The sequence below is a fragment of the Rhododendron vialii genome, chromosome 1a (assembly GCF_030253575.1).
Source record: "Rhododendron vialii isolate Sample 1 chromosome 1a, ASM3025357v1".
Lineage (NCBI taxonomy): Eukaryota > Viridiplantae > Streptophyta > Magnoliopsida > Ericales > Ericaceae > Rhododendron > Rhododendron vialii.
This window is the reverse complement of record NC_080557.1, coordinates 40,896,994-40,913,548: the sequence shown is the minus strand read 5'-3', so window position 1 is coordinate 40,913,548 and position 16,555 is coordinate 40,896,994. Positions and strand designations below refer to the sequence as shown.

The 16,555-nt window shown below is 39.6% G+C and overlaps 2 protein-coding genes across 2 annotated transcripts; both read right to left on the bottom strand.

Moving 5' to 3' along the window:
• Window positions 1-6,464: 6,464 nt before the first annotated feature.
• LOC131317037 (adenylate kinase isoenzyme 6 homolog) lies at window positions 6,465-8,638 on the bottom strand. The gene is made up of 3 exons (XM_058346641.1): window positions 8,303-8,638; window positions 6,928-7,073; window positions 6,465-6,817 (listed from the first exon to the last, which is right to left on the bottom strand). Exons 1-3 carry the CDS (start codon window positions 8,501-8,503, stop codon window positions 6,628-6,630), a joined length of 537 nt encoding a protein of 178 aa, XP_058202624.1. The 5' UTR covers window positions 8,504-8,638; the 3' UTR covers window positions 6,465-6,627.
• An 855-nt stretch (window positions 8,639-9,493) lies between these two features.
• On the bottom strand, window positions 9,494-15,284 carry LOC131316959 (exonuclease V, chloroplastic-like). Its single transcript, XM_058346562.1, has 7 exons — window positions 14,831-15,284; window positions 12,957-13,061; window positions 12,477-12,598; window positions 11,337-11,486; window positions 11,026-11,179; window positions 10,589-10,665; window positions 9,494-10,010 (listed from the first exon to the last, which is right to left on the bottom strand). The coding sequence occupies exons 1-7, from the start codon at window positions 15,182-15,184 to the stop codon at window positions 9,761-9,763; spliced, it is 1,212 nt and encodes a 403-aa protein (XP_058202545.1). The 5' UTR covers window positions 15,185-15,284; the 3' UTR covers window positions 9,494-9,760.
• Window positions 15,285-16,555: the final 1,271 nt, after the last annotated feature.

The following is a 16,555-nucleotide window of genomic DNA, read 5'->3' as shown; positions in this document are numbered from 1 at the left end:
CGTGCCATTTTCTTCCGTGCCAACTGTGCTTCGTGTCGTGCCGTACTGTGCCCATTTACTTCATCGTGCCATGGCATGCCGTGCCGTGCCGTACCGTACCGTGCCGTGCCTGTGCCGTGGTGGGCCATTTTGCTTTGTCGGGCCGTGCCTTTATAAAATCGTGTCGTGTCGTGCCATGCCCGATGAATTAATCGTGCCGCGTCGGGCCGTGCCTTTTTTTGTCAGGTCGGGTCGTGCCGTGCCTTTTTTTGTCGGGTTGTGTCATGCCGTGCTTTTTTTTGTCGGGTCGTGTCGTGCCATACCTTTTTTTGTCGGTTCTTGTCGTGCTGTGCCGGCCCTTAATCGAGTGTCGTGCCGTGCCGGCCCTTAATCGTGTGTCGTGCCATGCCATGATGTGCCATCAATTTTCGTATACACATCACCAACTGGCAACCGATTTTCGTCTAAAAATAAATCTTCCCAAAAAACACACATTCCGGTGTGCGGTGCGTCGGTGCCTCTAATGTTCTTAAGTTTGTATATTGTAGTATTCAATATTTCAATCCTAATGAGTAATGATTATCCAATGGACACAGCAGAAATACAGTTTCAACACATCTTGGACATAGCAGAGGATGGATAGAGGTTGGACACAATAGTAACACAAAAAAACTGCACTAAAATAGCCTCCAATCTTCATTAAAACTGCAGTTTGGACACACACACACACACATCAACAACCCCAGAACAGCCCCAAACAGCCTCAGAAACAGCCTTAATTAGCATGTTTTCTGCAGCTTGCACACACAGAGAGAACAGAACAGAAACAGCTTGGACACAAAGCAGGCAACAACTGGACAGAGGAGCAGTCAATATTGCATAATAATCTACAAAAACCACTTATGCCATTTGGCTCAGAAAACTATCATCATAGCCCATACAAAACCAGCCCAAATAACTGCAATAAACCAGCCACCTAAACTGCATTGCACACTTGAAGCCACTTTGGGCTAAGTGCATAAAACAACATCTACACAACCCAGAAACAAGAAGCAAAAACATCAAGGTAATAAGTGCAAAAAATTGCCAGCTGCACACACACACAAATACTGTCCAATGGCCACTCATTGGCTGTCCAAAGTTGGAACACAGCCACACACACACACGTGGTACTCATGGCTTAAAGTTGCAAAAAATAAGCATTTGGGCTCAGACATTGGAAGTTAATCATAAGGGCACTCATTGGCTGCAACTAATGTTGGCCCGCCAAGGTACCTACCTCAATTAACAAATGAATTGACTCATCATTGCCTTTGTTAGTCACACATTACTTGCCAAAACCTGTCATGCAAAGATTTATAATATTACATCTCCATAATTACCAAATAAGTGCATCAAATATACCAATACAAGGCCTACACCTATGAACATTCACCATTCTTCATTGGATATTTCCACCCAATGTTCACCTTACACATTATCGACAAGCATAACTTCCCAGAACATCCTAGTGCTTAACGGTTATAGTACATTGTCACTTTAATTCAATTTGTTATTCCAGGAGATCAAGGGTGAGAAGGGAAGCAAATTAAATAGAACCCATCCTTATCTTTTAATCAGCAAAGCACAAGCCATCTTTTGAGAGAGTAAAATTAGAGGCATCTACTTCGTATGCACTAAACTAGCGTAACAGCTCTTCATCTGTTCATTTTCTTTTCAGTTCCTAAACATTGTCTTTCTTCAACAATACAATCCAACCAAAGCAATTAAGTAAGTTCACATGTTAATATGTGGCAAAAGCTGAAAATGCATAAAGTGAGCTTGGTCATTGGTGACATTACTTTATGAAACAGTATAATCGTGGAGTAAGGCTAGCTCTCCATGTTATTCCGGTTCACAGCTGCTAATCCAATAGGATCAAATTGGATTTGACCATCACTTGTAGAGAATAATGGAACCATGTTTGTCTGTGACCATCACTTCCATCGTAAATACCATTAGAGAAACTTTGCACTATACACATTGATTGGTCTATCTTGGAAAGCAATACCAATATATTCTAATCACTTTGAACACAAAACAGTGTCACTTTTCCAGTAATAATTGGTTCCTTGTGTTGAAACTAAACACATCAGACAGAAATATACAGCTTCATTCGCTCCACCTCAACTAAACACGTGAGTAAACATGGTAGAGTGTGGAACTATAAACACATAAAGAGTCTAAAGCAATCAAAAGAACTATTACACAATCTGTAGTTCTGTACTACAAATTCAGTGTATGGAGATTTTTAAAATTCTAGATTATGCACATTTGCAATCAGCACATGTGAAATAAACTAACAGATTGGAGGGGCTAGGCCGCCACCTCAACTCAGCAAACAGAATATGCGATGGGTTATGCCACCACCTCAGCTAAGCAATGCAATCAAATAAAATTAACTATACTAACTAAAAACAAACTTAATATTTAGCATGGCTTCGTTATACCTCAAGTTTGGCATAAAACCAGGTTAGAGGAATCCACCAAGCTAAATACGAGCGACTAACACATAAACTACTAGTTCAAACTGTGTATATTGTAACAAAGGAAAGGATACACAAACACTTCTGGCATGAGGTCCTCTTAATTCAAACAAAAGCCACCGGATGGATAACAACTCAAATTCGCCTGCTTAGCTTGACATCATGACATGATTGACTGGAGTGCTTGGTTGGCGAAGAAATGAATGTCAACATCTGGATCCTCAACGAGCTCAACTAAACTAGGACAGATTGTCATCTCCACAACCTGAACCGCCAAACGATAATAAGGCTCCCATTATAGTTATACAGCAACAATAATGATCTATCTATATACCAAAACTCAAAACCCAACACGTAAAGCTAATTAATGACAAACCTCTAAAGAAAAACAAATTCACCACAAACCTGATTCACTTGATCAAGTTTGCTGATAATGTTGAGGTGCACATCAGGAAATTCATCCTTCTTGATCAAGTTCGAATTTCACGAATGCCAATTGCTTCAGCCTTCACGTGGTTTGGTCCTTGGTCTCTAGGCCCTCTACAATGTCCTACAATACAAGAAAACAATAACCAGCAAGCCAGGCATGCACCAACAGCAGCAGAAAACAGGTATATGAAAGCCAAATGAACAAGAAAATTGAATTCTGCTAAGATAATATCATCATAGCAGAAAATTGAAATGGATGCAACATTAAGTTGCCATTAAGGCCTTCATAAGTCGCACCACCACTTCATAGTTCATAACATTACCAATACCACTACGGCTCAGACATTAGGGTTTTTTTTATCATCATAGCCGGAAATTGAAATGGATGCGGCAACGTTAAGTTGCCGTTAAGGCCTTCATAAGTTGCAACACAATCACACTTCACTTAGCCAAAAACTGGGATTGTGTCTGTGGCTTATTCATTTCAGACTAAAAGGAGACACACACTTCAGTTAAGTGAAGCTAAACAGACCACAAGGCATGCAGTAAAACTTAAGCTCAGCATATTAGTTAAGAAAATATATCATAGCCAAAAACTGAAGCGAGGGCAACATCATGTTGCCATTTAAGGCCTTCATAAGTTGCCACAATATCCACTTTAGCCCATTTACTGAAATGAATAAGCCACAAAACACCACACTGCCACACACACACACACACCACACTGCCACAAGAGAATGACGTGAATGAGATGTCTGCTAGGGCAGCATCTCATTCCTTTTTATATGATCTTTGTGATCATGTGCATACGGGACACCATAATCCATATGCACCAGCTTATCGAAAGTTCTCGTAGAATCCTGTAATGCATCACTCGAGGGTCGCCCGAGGTGTTATTTGAAAATCGAAACTGTCTATTTTTTTATGTGGGAGTGATTATATTATTCGCGCCAAAAATGAAGTAAATTGGTTATCGTTATATACTTGATCGTACATAACGTCAAATTTTCTATTAATGAATCTAAGTTGCGATGAAAGGGCTTTCGAAACCCGATAAACCCAAAAATTTGCGAGAGTGATTAAAACACCGAGAAAAACAAAATGCACGGTATGGATCGTCATACTTGTGTTGCAATCATGTGATTAGCGAACATTAGACTATAGTAGAATACATTGGTCTATAACCAGATAAGTTCGATGTATACATTTGAAAGGTAGCTGCAGACTCATTTTTTCGAATGTTCGATCTAAACCGTTACGATTTAAGATCTTATCAAATTATTATTCTCCCCTAAATAGGTGATAATCGGATGTCGAAAACCACATGATCAGAACACGGTTGGTGCTTTCAAAAGCGTTAAAGTCCTATAATGCACCACTTGAGGGCCGCCCGATGTGTTATTTGAAAATCAGAATCGTCTACCTTTTATGTGGGAGTAATTATGTCATTAGCACAAAAAATGAAGTAAATTGGTTATCATTATATACTTGATCGCACATAACAAAAAAATTTCTATTAATAAATCTACGTCCCGATGAAAGGGCTTCCAAAATCCGGTAGACCTGAAAATTTGCAAGAGTGATTAAAACACCAAGAATAACCAAATGAACGATATGGATCATCATAATTGTGTCACAATCGTGTGGCTATCATACAAGAGGCCCATTTTTATAGAATAGAATTATATAATATATATTACTTCTTCTAATTATAAACACAAAAAGATTGTTGGCCTTGGTGATTTGAGATGTGTGTCAAGTCTCAAAGGACTTGGGTTCGAACTCCATAGTCCATAGAGATTATTTTTTTAAAACCATTTTTTTTAAATTAGTTTTTTTTCTTATTTATTTTCTCTGTCTTTTTTTAAAATCTTTGTTTTTCCATGTCTCGTGTCGTGCCGTGCCTGATGAGAACCGACACCGTGTTGTGTCGACATGTCGTGCCTGTGCCGTGCCCAGGGGCAAATCCAATGTAGGCACAGATGGGTCACGTGACCCACCTGAAATTATCGAGGTTTTTTTTTTGTGAATCAAAATAGGAAGTATTTTGTATAAAACTACCCAAAATAAAGTATAATGGGCTGTTGGATCAAATGGACCAAAATAAAGAATAAATATTTAATAAACGATCTACTGAAAAGTGAAAATGTAAAAAACTAGTACATTCATTTTTTATTCTCGTCATATTTTTTTGAACGCATAATCTTTTTATATTAGATTGTGGGTATTTTTATTAAGTTTATGCTTGAAAAGTGACCCATCTGTCTGAAATTTCTGGATCCGCCAGGACCGCCACTGGCCGTGCTATGCCCGACTAAAATTGTGTTGTGTCGTGCCATGCCTGTCCTACTTCCGTGCTCGTGCCCGTGCCTTACCGTGCCGTGCTTGACTAGAACCGTATCGTGCCGTGTTGCGACTTGTGCCCCATCCCACTTTAGTGTCGTGCCCGTGCCGTGCTCGTCTAAGACCGTGTCGTGCCAGACTAACTTCCGTGCCGTGCCCGTGTCGTTCCCCCTCACTTCGTGCCCGTGTTGTGCCGCGTCCCCGTGCCTGGGTAGAACTGTGTCGTGCCGTGTTGCGACTCGTGCCCCATCCCACTTTCGTGTCGTGCCCGTGCTGTGCCCGTCTAAGATCGTGTCGTGACGTGCCGTGCCAGGCCAACTTCCGTGCCGTGCCTGTGTCGTTCCCGCTCACTTCCGTGCCCTGTGTCATGCCGCGTGCCCACTACGACCGTGCCGTTCCGTGCCATACCAGGATTAATCCATGCCTGTGCCGTGCTGTGCCCCCTTCAAACGTGTCGTGCCCGTGCCGTGCCTGTGCCGACCCGATCCGTTTGACACCTCTATCCACCCATTCCTACGAGCGGATCGGTGGGTTCAAACACCGAAATTGTTTTTTTTTTGATGTTTTTTATCGTATTTTTGTTTCTTATATTTTCGGCACCGGTGTGTCTTTTGTACTAGTTTGTTTATGGTTTGAATACATATTTCTGTTGCTTCAAAACCAAAATCTACTATAATTGTGTTCTTTATTCTACTCCTTTCCTTGCAAAAAATACAAGACAGCCTCTAGGAATCATTTATCAATGTTAATTTTCCTCAAGTATTCTCCCATGGGCCCTGAGCCTGAGGAACTCACTGCAATAGAAAGTAGAGAGCATTGTAACCAAAAAGAAAGAAAGAAAGTAGAGAGCACAGTGTGGCCACGAGAACAATGCAAAGCAGTAACAAACAGTTGTTTTATTTTAAACTCGACTCAATAGAATGACTAATCCGAAGGACTAATAATGTGACGCATCTTGGCTAATTTCTCCCACGTTTTGAGGGTCTAGCTTGTTAATAAGCGATGCAATCTGATCTTTATCTTCCACAGTCTTGGTGAGCATTTCAATGGGGCGTGCCATTGTAGCCAGTTGTTCCTCTACCGTCGCAGTGTCAGTGGTCATGACTTGCATAGCCCCCAATTAAGACGATTCTTAATGATTTGGTGACTCTGAGATCCAGCTTCAATATGCTAAATTCAAAAAAATGGTTGGCGTAAAAAAAGTCTGGCATTTCTATGAACTCTCCTAATCCAAGAGAGATACAGGGGAAAAAGTAATACAAAATAAAGCATGCCGAATGATACTTGTCTTCAAGAGTTCACATCACATTCCAAAGATACATAGGACTAAGGAAAAACATGGATGTCGATATCATTCAGGTTTTGGGCACCAATTCCTAACCCAATCCGTTAGTGTCGCCACATTCCTGTTTATATCATCAATAGTGTCACTCCTTAATGCGACCACGATATCTTCTGGATAACTATCTTTGGCCTCCTCCAGCAATACTTGAAATATCTCACATTCGATGTTGTTCGTGAGCTTTGCACCAGTGTAACCTCTGTGACAACACAGCAGAGAATATAATTGGGTTCTAAAAATATACCTTTTCAACGAAAGGAAAAGAAAACGCGACACTGAAGCTCCATTTTATACCAACGAAACTACTACCTCTTACTCAAGCGATCATACAATACTGAGTTCTCAGTTTGAAGCACCACCACACGATCAAACCAACGCTCTGGAAAGAAGTCACAACCATGGTAGTCCACGATGTTTCCCCCTTCTTCCATCATGTCCTCAAGCTCATCACACACCTGCAAAATGCATGAACCACAGATGGGGGTCACCAAAAGCAATGTCAAAAGTCGAAACCATAAAGTGGGTTATTACAACACGTCTTCTTTATGGTACAAAGTGGGTATTATGAAGACATGCTTCTGCAAAGCTCCCATAATGATTCTTGAAATCAATGAGACGAGATGGTGTAAATCCAAGTTAGATGATACACCATCAGAAACAAATAGAGGGAACTGAGGAGAATGGTCAAAAGCCAAAACCAAAAATGTGATAAAAATTCGTGGTAGCTTCAAAAATTTGAATGGCTCAAATAACTTTGGGGTATCCTGTACCAATCTGTGTCAGAGGATCCTAGGTGATATCTATTCTCAATGTTATGATAACCATATACGATATAGTCTAGACAAACACGAAGAGCACCGGTGCTTAGACAGCATAAGTGACCGCCTTGGCCACTGGATAGGACGAGTTTTAGACCATACCCAGTTAGGCAAACCATCATTTGGTAATCCTTAAGTACCTTCAGTGGAATCAAATGTAGTTCCACCCCCTAACTTCTTCTCAGTTTCCTTCTATACAGCAATTAATCTCATGTAGACATCTTCCTTTTAAATCCCGTTCGCTTGTGACAAGGAGATTACTTTATTGACATTCCAACAGATTAACCAATAGGGGTACCTCAAAAGATGCAGATACTAGTACTAGATATCAATCAATGAACAACTATATATCAGCATGTTGCAACCCAGTAATGAGATTCGCACTCATATCGATCGATTTAATCCTGCTCATCGTATAAATTTGGGTGGAGGCGTCCGCCACTTTATTTTTCTTGTAGAAAAAATCAACTTGAGGCGCACAATTAGACTCGCGAATTTTTCTCGCTCTCTCTCTATATCTTTAACTTCTACGCTTGAACAGTCGAACCAAGCTAAATCATGAACGACGTAACTAATTTTTGAACAATGACCAATCCCAGGAAAAAAAGAAAAGAAAAGTGAATGCTTAGTTTTCTGGGCAATGAGCACAAAAATATTTGGTGGTTAACCTTTTTACTTTCTTCTTTTTTTTGAGCAAGGAATACAAAAGTACTAGTGCTTGAAATGTTCATTGACGTTAAGTCGTAGAGATAATCATCACTCCCCGACCTAATAGGATCTTAATTCAACAAATTCACAAAGTAATACACGAGCATTTATACATCTATGCATATATGTATGTATGTGTGTGTAGGTTGGGATCTTACGAGGTCTTCGTTGATGACGTGGCAGGCGAACTGTTCGTCCCAGCCGTCGTGCAAGTTCTTGTCTCTGACGAGGTCGCCGACGTTTACGTGGCGGAGCTGGGTGGCTTCCGCCAGGAAGGACGACGTAGTCGTTTTGCCGGTCCCCGGCGTGCCCGTCACCAGTACGTTCGGCTTCTTCCTGCCGCTGCAACTTCGCGCCATAGTTAGTTAGTTGTAAAACTAGGGCTTGTCGGGGGATGGGGAGTACGGAGGAGGAAGCTAAATTCTCTGTGGTTTAGCTTTTGAATTGGAGTCCGATTGACCAAACTTTGTTATCATGCGGTCCTTTTGTAACAACCTTCGGGGGTTGTGTGAACATTACTCTCTTTTTTATTATTGGTTGAAATGGTATAGGTCACATTCGTGCAATATATTTTTTGATAAGTATGACATCACTTTGTGGTGAAATTCATACAATTTCAACAAATAAAAATGAGGGTAACGTTCACCCTTTTAAAGTGGAGGGCGAACAGAACTCAACTCTTTCGAGTAGGGCTGTAAATGAATCGAGCAGCTTGCGAGCTCGGCTCGGCTCGGCTCGTTAAGGATGGCTCGGCTCGATTAAAGAAGCTCGTTTAGTAAATGATTTAGCTTCGAGCTGAGCTCGAACTCGAATTTTTAGCTCATTTAGTAAGCGAGCTGAACTTGAACTCGACAAAGCTAAGCTCGTTTTTAGCCCCAACTTCGAGAAAGTCAGCTAACACAATATTTTGCACAACTATTTACATTATATGTTGATGTAGCACCGCATGATTGGTAATTGAATAATGATTATTCTCCATTTTCATTTTTTTTTTTTGGGTCCCAATTAGTACTATTTTTCGTCTCAAAAAGATCGTCCCATATCAAAACTTAATGGATACAATAGAACAGGAATTCCTCTTTTATCCTCTTTTTTTTTAAAAAAATTAATAGGACTAAAAAAGTAAAAAAATGTAATGATCGAAGAGTAAAATTAGGAAAATAAGTTTTCAAAAGTGCAATGATTGTGTTCACATAATTGTATTGTCATAATTAGTTGAAATCCCTAAAATATAGGGACAGAAAGAGTACTTTGTAACCACCAATCGTACTAGTTCAGTTTGTTTATCGGCTCCATTTGAGCTTTTCTAGAGGGGAGCAAACTTCTCTAGTTTAATGGCACGAGAGAGAGAGAGAGAAACTTATGCATGGTTAGATATCATTCCAATATCAGAAATAATGTTAAATTACAATGATGAAATAAACACCAGAGCCTACTGTGGGGCTTCTATATAAATTATACATTACACTAAGCTCATTGAAATGGACCGGGATACTGTACAACAAATAGGAATTGGCACGAATATGGCCTTCAGCTGTTGAACAATGCGAGAAAGAAGCATGGATAAATATCCATATTATTTCTGTCCCGAAATGCGATATATTCCGGCCAAAACTTTATTTAGGGGAACTAAGTGGACTGCTCAGCGGTGGTTTGATAATGGAGTGATTGGAGTCTGCGTTTGTTGGACACACAGACGCAAACTGACAGTACTTGCATTTCCATCTCTCCTCCTCAGCTGTGTATCTAGCTTCCCTTTCTCCCTGCCAGAACTCAAGAGTACACTGAGTCTGGCCCTTGACCCAATCAGGGTCATACGTGAAGTCAAATTCATGGAGCAACGAATGGTCTTCTTGCAATTCATATCTGCAACCGCCAAAAAATAAGGCCCAAAATATTTGTTAACCGCCTATTGGGTGTTTTTGCGAAGTACAAGCGTTATAAGAACCTGAAGGCCTCTCAAATTTTGTCAATCCATGCAATCATAGGATCCTAACGTCCTGTTGGAGTGGAATATTAATAGGAAGAGTAAACACGCTAAGCTAGTAGTGAGGGATTATAGACACTGTATCCCACAAGTTACACTACTATATCCCAGATGTTTTTGTTAGGTTGTCTGCACTGATTGTTGTGTTCAAATGCTGGAAATGCGATCCCATGGGATATAAAATCCAATCCCACGGCTAGTAAGCAAATCAAACAGGCCCCAAAAAGTACAAAAAAGGAGTGATAACTGCACAAATTAGTGGGCATTTAATTAAAAACATGTTATCTATACAAAAACAAGACAAAGCTTCCAAGATAAATCGCTTAAAAAAATATCCTAAGGGTGATAATAGTCTTTGCACATGAAGCATGAATTCAGAAACTTATGCATTGAAAATTGAAATGTCAACCATGACCGGAAAGAGAAATGGGGTGAAAATCCCTCGATTTTGGCTCACCTCAACAATAGCTGATCATGAGCTGGAGGGAGCATGCTGCAAGTATTTTGGAAGTACCTCATCAAATCGTCAAGAGTCTGCACATAGCCAAGATTCTTTAGATCATACGATTGAAAAACATGGACTAAGCTCCAGCTCATTGCTCGAATGTTATTTTTTAGTTTCATTTCTTTAATCTTAACCGTTGTTTCCTGTTTTCGACTCCATTTCCTGCTTTGTGGGGACACCCGTGTTATGATGCACAAGTTGCTTAGGTGGCATTGGTAGATAGCAATTCTGATACACTAATATCTCAGGTTCATGTAGAAGCCAAATGGTAATATGAGCCATTATGTACTAGGACTTCCAATTTTCTATTCTTGTCTTTGACCTCATTGTTAATCTTCTGTATCATTTAATCTCTGGGAAACACTTCAAAAGGAAGAGAGATTTATTACCTCTGCAGCAAATCCAGACTTGCAACTGTGTGCTATGACTTCCTCGGATAAATTGGAGTGTGCGTTCAAAGAAAAGAAATCAAGAAATTTTCTGGAGGGGAATTCAATAGCAACCAAATTGTCCCACAAAAACTTGTAGCACATTAACTGCAGCCTGCCAAAATAGTACTCATAAATGTTGTAGGAATTCCCATTCTATTTTCTACTTGACTATAGTATCACCGTATCACACTGCTATCACGAGGAAAAACTAAAGTTCTAGAGCAGTTGTTACAGAAGCAGCAAAAGGGAAGCAGTGTCAATATGCATACCTCGCATTTCTCTGCTGTGGTTCAGCAGGCAGGGTTGCTTGCACACGAGTTTTTGTTTCCACTAATGTCGGACTCTTTTCAGTCTCAATTGCAGGCATCCGAATTTCATCAATAACTCCCACCATCCATACACCTTCCACAAAGCCTATTCTGCAGGTATCACAAGTTACTCAACAATCACCCAGAAAAAAGTCAAACTATGTTATAGGATTGAAGCACACTACTCCCATTCCAATTTGTTTGCCCATTTTCACGGTTTTTAACATCTCAAAAAATTGTCTATGTTTTACGGTTTATTGTTTTTACTTCTTTTTTTTTTTTTTTACGATTTATTGTTTCTTAGGTGATTTTGAAATTTTTCTTCAAATCATTTGATTGGTGGAAAAAATCTTGAACTTTTTTCACAAAATACATATTTTTTTCCTCCCGATCAAAGCGCTTTACTCAATGAATAGGACAAAGAAAATTGGGACAGAGGGATAGTAAATTATTGAGCACAATGCATGCAGGCAAGCGCGCACACATACAGGTCAAAAAAGAAAAAAAGAGTATAGACAAGATAAAACGGAAAACCGGGAAACCAACATTCAAATAATAAGTGACCGTTTTGGAAGGAGGGATATGAAATACAAGAAGATTATGGTGAGAGAGAGAGATGAAACCCAAGTATATTTTGGCATGCTTCCAAGCAAAATTCCTCTTACTTGAAAAAGCAACAGAATCAGTTTATAGGCATTGCTTTTGTGTTAATTTTTTCCTTCCACCAAAATAATTTGCAATAAGAACAAGAACAAGAACTCACCGACAAAAACACATTAACATGACAGTTCCGAATAGATCAGATATAATTTGCATCTACTGATACAGGAACATTTTAGACTCCCCTAACAAAAATTAGCAAATCTGTAAAATCCAGGCCATTTTTTTCAACCCATATGTTCCTGATGTTCCAATCACTTCTTAATTACTAAAACTATCCACATGTTTCATGCTCCCCCAAGATAATGCCATCAGGCCCATTACATGAACAGCTCAATTACATTTTCAATCACTGGTTAGTCCATTATATCATCAGCCTACCATAATTGAATGCGGCAAACTTCAAGATAAGCTAATTACAATGATAACAAGCTCACTTACAGAGGTAACTCGCGTGTTAAGCCCTCAAACAATAATTGATTTACACCGGCCATGAAATTCATGAGTTTTACAGCCCATACATCTTCGACTGTTTTGAGACGAACTTCTATGCGTTTTACAACCTGCACAGATGGGAAGTTAGGGTCAAACCAAGAATCATCTAACTATGCAGACTCTTTTCCATCTTCAAAACTGGCTCCTGCAGAAAAAAATTACTTCGCCAAATACCAAGGATTACTGAAATATGCACTTCACGAGGAGATATCGTAATTAACTTTAGTTCAAAAAAAATATCGTCAAGATGATGGAATGTTCCCAGAAATCAAATATGGCAAAAGAAACATTTTAAAAGCTTGGGTAAGATACTTGACAGTCATAGTCATTACAAAGTGCGCCCACATGAAAGAATACTAATTTTCTGAATGAGCTCAGCGTGACAAATAATGTAAATGTTAAATAGCACAGGACTGAAAAGCATACCTCTTCCTCAAGTACTGTATGGCGAGCAATACCTGCTGTCATAGCTTTAGAAACTTTTGGTCTGCCAAACAGTAGATAATATTCCATTTGCTTTTCACACCATTCCTAATGTTAAGAAGAAATGAGGATTAACATGACATGATCTCAGCACCAAAACTTCAGAAAATAGAACACCATTTCACAGTTAAGAACAATTTCAAACAACAAAACTGCATCAAGACACAAATTTTCGATAAGGAAATGATTACCAAGTTTTGAGTCACTAGTGCCTTACAAGAGTACAGACTAATGCAAGACTGCCAAAAAACCAAAGCATGTGGTGTGACACCAGTACATCATTTGGGTGGACTCAACTGCCAAAGCATATCACCTAGTACATGATTTGGTTGGAGTTGGGTGGACACAGCTGCCAGAGCATATTGATTCCCATTTCAAGTCCTAAAAACTCAATGCAAGAGGAGACCAATAAAGATTTTGGTTTCCAAGTTTGGTTGGCCGGCATTCATCTGTGCATAAAAAAGCGTGCTCGAGTCTCAGAATAGCCACTACCCACGTTAGTGGTGCTCGGAAAGGGAGTACCAACCTATGTTATATGGACTCGGGTATGCATGTTCGGTGTAGATGTGCTGAACAACAATATGATTCTTTCTTACAGGTTTACTCCACTTTGACGGATAAATTGGTTTTTCTCTAACTTAGAGTATCAAATCAGGCATTTACTCATTGACAGCAGTAAAACAAAGAAAAATATGTCAACATAATGCATCAGGACACCCCCAAACCTGTCAAGTGTGTGCCACTGGGTACTTGATTCATTTTGAAAGTCCATGTAACGTAGGTGCCAATACCATAAGAGTATTTGGTGCAGATGATAGGGGTGGTGGAGGAGGTCTCAGAATCGGATTATAGGATTGTGGAACACATTCCTCATAGTTGAAGGGCTGATCTCATGTGATCAAATTGATTATTGAGATCAAGGGATGACATGTAAAGGTTTACATCAAGGAAATTACAATAACGATTCAAACTGATTGCGAAGCTTTTCAAAAGAAAATTTCTATACTCGTAAATGCACCACATGTATCAAGATTCAAGAACCAATTGGTCAATCCGTTGGAGCAAACTAGCTAGATTACTGACCATGTGCTTATAAAAAAAATCTGATTAAGGAAACTAACTAATACAAACGATGCAGTCTTTTTACCCAAGTTGTCTCTCTACACTAGCTTAATCAAGGGTAATTATTGCTTGAAACCTTCACAAAAAGTTGCCCATTACACAGGATAGTCAATGCCAAGAACAATATTAAGTTTCTACCTATGCACAATCCCATAAGTTACCTCCATTTTTCTCAAATGTTCAATACATACCCACAAGCTCAACAGCCACAAATTCAATCAAATAAGAGCCTCACAACGGGGAAGAAAGTTGCGAGGAAGAAACAAACCAAACAAGAAAGCACATATTATGAAGTGAAGGATTTTTAACAAAGGATTGCGAATTTCCCCTCACACTCATCTCAGCTGTAAGTGCTGCACGAGCGGCTAATCAACAGCAAAGCATTCATACGAATCGAAAAAAGAGAACAATGTATCAACCGCAACCATCAACCTCATTAAGAAATTAGAAAACAACCAAATCCAAATCCCAATGGGTTGCTCCTTAGGAGGTCTAAGTTTCAAAATCTCTCAGGTGCTATCAATTACTTTAGAACTAGTCAATATGGGCTTCGCCCAGGCTTTAATTGCGCCACTAGTGGACCGTGGTATTGGTCCCGGAGTAGTCTAGGTATGCCTAAGCTCGCCTTGATCTGTTATAAAAAAAAGAAGAAGAAAACATCCAAATTCGCATCACATAGAAAGAGACCCAATTACCGTGGAAGTAATATCAGTAACGGACAAGCCTCTCTTCCTCCTAAACCGGTGCAATAACGACTCAAAAACCCTGCTCCTCTTGCGGGAACCACAACCGCCGCCGGCGTCCTCGATGTCGCCGCCGGCCGAACAGGGTTGTTCCCCCGTCGACAACCTCCGCTTCGCCAGCAGAGTGATGGAATTAATAGACCTCGCATTTTTACGGGGCTGAGAAGAGCCGGCGGCGGCCAGGGCAGCTTCGATGAGGGCCATTTCTTCGTCGCTCACGATTTCAATTGGGATTTCTGGGGATTTGTTTTTGTGGGTTTGAGGAGAGAGAGAGGGAGTGGGTGGCGGTGGCGGTGGCTCCGTCATTTTTGGATTGCTTCCCGGAGGGGTGACCGTTGCGATCGGAGCGGAGAGTACTGGGCGTGTTTATGAACTGAAATTTTAAGCCCGTTAAAACGACCCTAGTGCTTCATTTGGGTGTTGCCCATGTAGACAACAGATTATCCTAACGCGTCGGATGCGGACACGTGGCAATCTTGGTAACTAGATTATTGTTCCTTTTGTTTTGTTTTTAAGAAACAGTTTTGCTATTGTCAGCTCACTAGGCTGACGATAAATATATTAAAAGACAAGGAAAACACGTTTTTCCGTATATTTTATATACCATTTAATATACATTCACACACTTACTATTGTCAGCTCATTGGGCTGATTTTAGAATTTTCCTTTAAGCAAAGACAAACATATATTCAGGCCCCGTTCCAAAAACCTTCTTAAAAAATAAGCAGTTTTTCACATTTTTAAACTCAAAAATAATGTAAATGAAAAATAATTTTTCAATTTTTTTTTGCATCGTATAAAAGATCTTATTAAGGTCTTTCAAACAAGATCCATATTGCATAATTTTAGATTTCAATAAATTCATAATTTCTGAGCTTGAAATTATCTTTTTAAAAAATAAGGACCCTTTTTTAGTTCTGGAACGGGCCCTCAGAACCAAATCTAGGACCCAAAAAGTCTGAACTACAAAACACAAACATACAAAGAAAAACATTTAAAAAAAAATTGCCAAAAATTTATAGCTGCAATGTTTGAGACCACTGATCCGCTAACTATCATGTGATTTTTTCTTACGGTATTTTGTTGTTGTTATTTTCCCTTATTTTCTATTAAAATCGAGTCAAGTTTCACATTACAGTGTACCGTCGAATGTTAGCATCCAATAACATGGGACCTAAGTAAAGTCGGGTAAAACTCCATATGAATTAGCTCCAAAAAATGGCAAACGATGAGAGCTTTCGAACATGAGATTGTAGGGAGCTAACAAACCTTTATATCAATCCCTAGGGATTATGCATTCGATCTTATAGATGGAGTATGAGTCCAACCAAAAAATGAACTCATTGCCACAAAAAGAAAGGTGACATCTACCCCGCACTCTTCATCAATTTAGAGTGAGAGTAATGTTCAAATACTAAGTCGGCAAACTGATCGGAATCTTCACCTCGTCAAGCTCACTATTCAACAAGTACTAATTTTGCTAGAACCACACACAATCGAATGGTAGAGGACAATTAACATACTGCCAAAATCATGATGCATCACAAATGTAATTTGACCATTAATACTTGTAGCCAAGGAGTGTCATCTTTTATTTTCGAAAAAAATGGACTGAATTGTAGTATGATTTGAAGAAAAGACTTCCATTTTTGCACAAGTAAATTGTCTCTAGTCGAT